The sequence below is a fragment of the Nicotiana sylvestris genome, chromosome 11, assembly GCF_000393655.2.
Source record: "Nicotiana sylvestris chromosome 11, ASM39365v2, whole genome shotgun sequence".
Taxonomy (NCBI): Eukaryota; Viridiplantae; Streptophyta; class Magnoliopsida; order Solanales; family Solanaceae; genus Nicotiana; species Nicotiana sylvestris.
Genome location: NC_091067.1, coordinates 105,938,519 through 105,942,835, shown reverse-complemented (window position 1 = coordinate 105,942,835; position 4,317 = coordinate 105,938,519). Strand labels below are relative to the sequence as shown.

Below are 4,317 nucleotides of genomic sequence, written 5' to 3'. Positions count from 1 at the left end.
AGAGGAGCAACTGATATCACTATAGTAAGGAATTTTACAACTTTGTAGGTCGGAGGTAAATACTCCAAAGACCACTACAACACTCAAAAGAAATAACCCTCTTTTGATATTCCCACCTCACTACAATATCGCTCTCTCTCTATTTTCCTCACAGACTATTTTCTTATACCTTGTCTGTGAAACCTTACTCTTTCTTTCTCTCTTTGTTGGTGTGTAGAAATGAGAGTTGAAGCTCTCCTTTTATAGCCAAAGCTTCACCCTCTAAAGCCTACAATATTTGACAATTTACACACACTTTTCACAATTCAACAAAGTTGGCTACCAAACCAAAGAAATTCAACAAGGTTGGCTACCAAACCAAACTAATTCAACAAGGTTGGCTACCAACCAAACCAAGTCAACAAGGTTGGCTACCAAACCAAAGAAAACTCTTATTAGGCACATGCCTAATACTTCTTCAATGAGATGGACATCATCAGAAAAGACGTCTATTTTAACATGTAACGGAAAAATGATCCCCAGCTTGCTAGATAATCCTTGCTGACTGTTTCCTCTCACCTCTATGAGGAAAAAACAGGACATAATATTTCAGGTTTTAGTTGTCCTGCATTATTGGCTATCTTGCACGGAATTTGTAAAAATGTTGCCCCATGCCACGCGTATCGGTTCGTTCAAAATGCACTACTTTTAGAGTATCTGAGACGCATCCAGAGACATTTTTGAAAAGTTCGAACAACGTTGAATTTATTGGCTCCAAACAATTTACTAACATTATTTGGTAAAGCAATTAGAAGTTGTAAAAGAAGAACAGATATTTACATCACATGGCCGTGTATGTTAAATTCCCCTGATATAAATTCTTCAAAACCATTAGCAGAGATCTGATCCTGAAATCTGAGTGGTGTTTGGGATATTCCATCCACAGTCCCGCTGTGAAAACCTTGATTTATGTGATTCCCATAGGTAGTTTCATTCATCAGTGGAACATATTGCATGAAAGCATCTGGGAACACCGAATCATTGCATCCAAAGTTATTCTTGGAAAGATCTTGATTGGTTGTGTTGTTGAAATCTTCTTGACCACTAAATTGTTCTAACGAGAACCATTCAGAAAATAAGACTTTTGGTAAATTGCTTTTGCAATTTTCTTTTGCAAAGTCAACCAGTAGTGAAGCAGACTGATCACTATCTGCTAATGAGTCCGGACTTGAATTTTGGGAAGCCAATTTTATTGAAGAAGGTGAAGATTCTCTATTTCCACTATGCAGGCTAGTGCATCCCGATCTAGCCTGCCCAGTTTCATTTGTTGCCATTTTAGACACTCTCTTCTTTAGGTAAGAGTGCCAATGATTCTTTATCTCATTGTCTGTCCTTCCAGGCAAATGTTGTGCTATTTGACACCACCTGCGGATGTACAACCTTTGTTTAGTGACTTATTACGCCACAATTCCTAGCTAGTTGAATTGACTATATTAATTCTTAATATCAAAAATGCTCCGTATAATATTTCACCGCAGATTTACAGTACTATATAACTGACTAGACATCCTTAAATTATTGAGTACTAAACAAGAATGTCCTTTCTCAATCTCACTTGATTCCAAGAACTGAGACATTGGGATAAATCAATGTCAAGTTATATTCACTTGTCACCAAATTACAGTCGCTATTTTGGAAAAAGTCTGCAATTTTTGCCAACTGCAGCCAGTAGGTGGATTCTCAATTATCAAATGAGGCATATCTAAAGTCAACTTACAAGAATCTTAATTTTATTAAATTCTTGTATGATCCTTATTTAAAATAACAGGGGCGCCTGTTGACGCTCTCAATCCCTTCAAATTCTAAACAGTTATTGGACAAGAGTTTAAATTATGTGCGCTTTGATAATGTAAAAATTAAATTGTTTACAACATCAGTTCACTACAACAACAAACCTACTATTGTACCTAAAAATTAAAGTAACAACATTCTTTAGATAGTTAAATTACATTGATAATGACTTAATATAAATGACTTAAACTCATTGGACATATATTGTGGTATATTTATTGCAGTACAAAGAGGACTAATTATCCAAGGGACAAAGTTTCTTACTTGTTGCCCAACATGCCATGAAGGGTCAGAATTGTGTCCTCCTCCTCAGTGCTAAAAGTCCCTCGCTTTAGGCCAGGCCTTAAATAATTAATCCACCTCAATCTGCAACTCTTTCCATTCCTTTGCAACCCTATAATATAATTAACCAATAAGAATACCACACTACATGTCAACGATAATGATTTGAATTTCTCCTTAAAAACAGAAAATTCTATTGTTTGTTGACTTGTGTTGCCGTCGTACTTTGTTCCTATAAACAATTCCCGACTAGTGCGGCAAAGATAACAAACTCGGCTGAGATGTACCTTAGCTTTGTCATTAGCTGGAGTCTTTTTATTTATCTTTTTCCATATTTCTTTTAATAAAATAAAGAGTTTCAAAGCTATATACGTAATCAAATATATATATATATATATATATATATATATATATATATATATATTACTCTTTTTAACATTCACGCGTCGAGAGTTGGTATACTTCCACTTTTCCATTTAATGTGGTGCTCATTTCTTCTTAGTCTGTTTCGAAATGAATGGCACATTTTATTTGGAAATAATTAACTTTAAATATCTTGGTTTATATTAATGACATACTCTTATAACCACAAAAATATCATGACATGTACTACGTACACAAGTTCCAATAATCGTCCTCTCTTTTTTTTTAAATAAAAACTTTGTGCCTACTCAAATAATCGCATACAAAGTAAAACGAATGTAGTATACGATATTAGGATATATAATTCGTTTACTTTTTGAATGAAATCACTAGTGAAACACAGCATTAAGAATAAACAAAGGGCAACCAATTATGATGATGATTAACTTTATTATCATCAAGGATATCATATAACAATCTTGTTTTTTTTTTTCCTTTTGTACTCATGCACGTTTAGAATAGCACAATTAAAAGAGCTATTGTACTGGATGAAATTATTCAAGCTCTTAAACTTGGAATTTGTTCTGAGATTGAGAAACCTAATTAAACTAACTCGATGAATATCTTCTTACGTGTTTAAAGTAGAAAGGTTTCTGGATAGACAAAATAGCTTTACACTTCAATATATAAGAGGTAAAGAGACAAATTTTGGTACTATATCGGCAAAATTTAACAAAAGCAACAGTGTGTGGCATTTCATAAAAAATTGCAGAATGTGAAGTAAATAAGCTAACCAGCATTGATGGGCACGGAGCTCCAGCAGCCATGTCCATAGGTGAGGATGTAGTCTTTGAGCTTCTGGTCTTCATCTGGAGACCATAATCCCCTCTTGTGCTTTGACTTTTGCTTGTCCACTAATTGCTTGCACCCCATTTTCAAACAAATGAGAATTGGAGAAGATAGTACTACTATATATCTTTCAGAAACTTGTAAGAGAAAAAGACATTTGACTTTTGTTTAATTTCTTTGTAGAGAGAAGAAGGGTCAAGGAAGACTTGATGGTGAGATTAGCCGACCAGATATTTAAAGGGAGGATTAGTTGAGATTATTCACTGAGTTATGAAAACAAACCAAACAAAAAAAGTTAAAAAGGGACTATTTGTCCCTGTAGAGCTCCAGTAATACCTCAATCAAATGGGATAAAAGGTAAAATGGAGCGTTAGAAATTACACATTTTTTATCATCTAATTGACTCAAGTATACTTATATATAATTAATTAATAGAATAGTTGTCCATTTCGGAGAATTTTTTGGAGCTAGAACCAATAGAGACAAGAACGGTGATCTAGCACCAATAGTATCCCTATTCTTATGTCATTCAGCAGGCTTAAACCTACTTGACAGACACCACTAACGGTTTTCATTCTTATTCTTGCAAAAATTTAAATTATCTATTTAGATAGTGGAAAGATTTTTTACACTATTAGCGAATTTTGATATGTGATAGCTGGTTAATTAATTATCGGTCAGTTTTATTAAGTTAAGAAATTACTAATAATACCTATAATAAAAGTTTGCAAGTAATTATTTTATAAATGATTTGATCGTATAACTATTTTTTTACGTATAACTTAAACCTAATTTTCTGAAATACCTGGTGATTGTGCATGTGTGTGTATGGGTCGAAATCTGACCAAGAAAATCTTGCCCAAAGGTAAATTACTAAGAGCCGATTAGGTCGAGGTCGTACTCGAGATCAAAGGAACCAATTGGCGAGCTGAGTAATCTGGGTCGAGGTCGGATACTCAGGTCGGCCATAACGGCTAGTTTCGTAGCAAGATA

The 4,317-nt window shown here is 34.1% G+C and overlaps 1 protein-coding gene across 1 annotated transcript; it reads right to left on the bottom strand.

Annotated features, from left to right (window-relative positions):
- Positions 1-629: 629 nt before the first annotated feature.
- LOC104239938 (transcription factor LAF1-like) lies at positions 630-3,535 on the bottom strand. The gene is made up of 3 exons (XM_009794690.2): positions 3,270-3,535; positions 2,095-2,224; positions 630-1,404 (listed from the first exon to the last, which is right to left on the bottom strand). Exons 1-3 carry the CDS (start codon positions 3,406-3,408, stop codon positions 816-818), a joined length of 858 nt encoding a protein of 285 aa, XP_009792992.1. The 5' UTR covers positions 3,409-3,535; the 3' UTR covers positions 630-815.
- Positions 3,536-4,317: the final 782 nt, after the last annotated feature.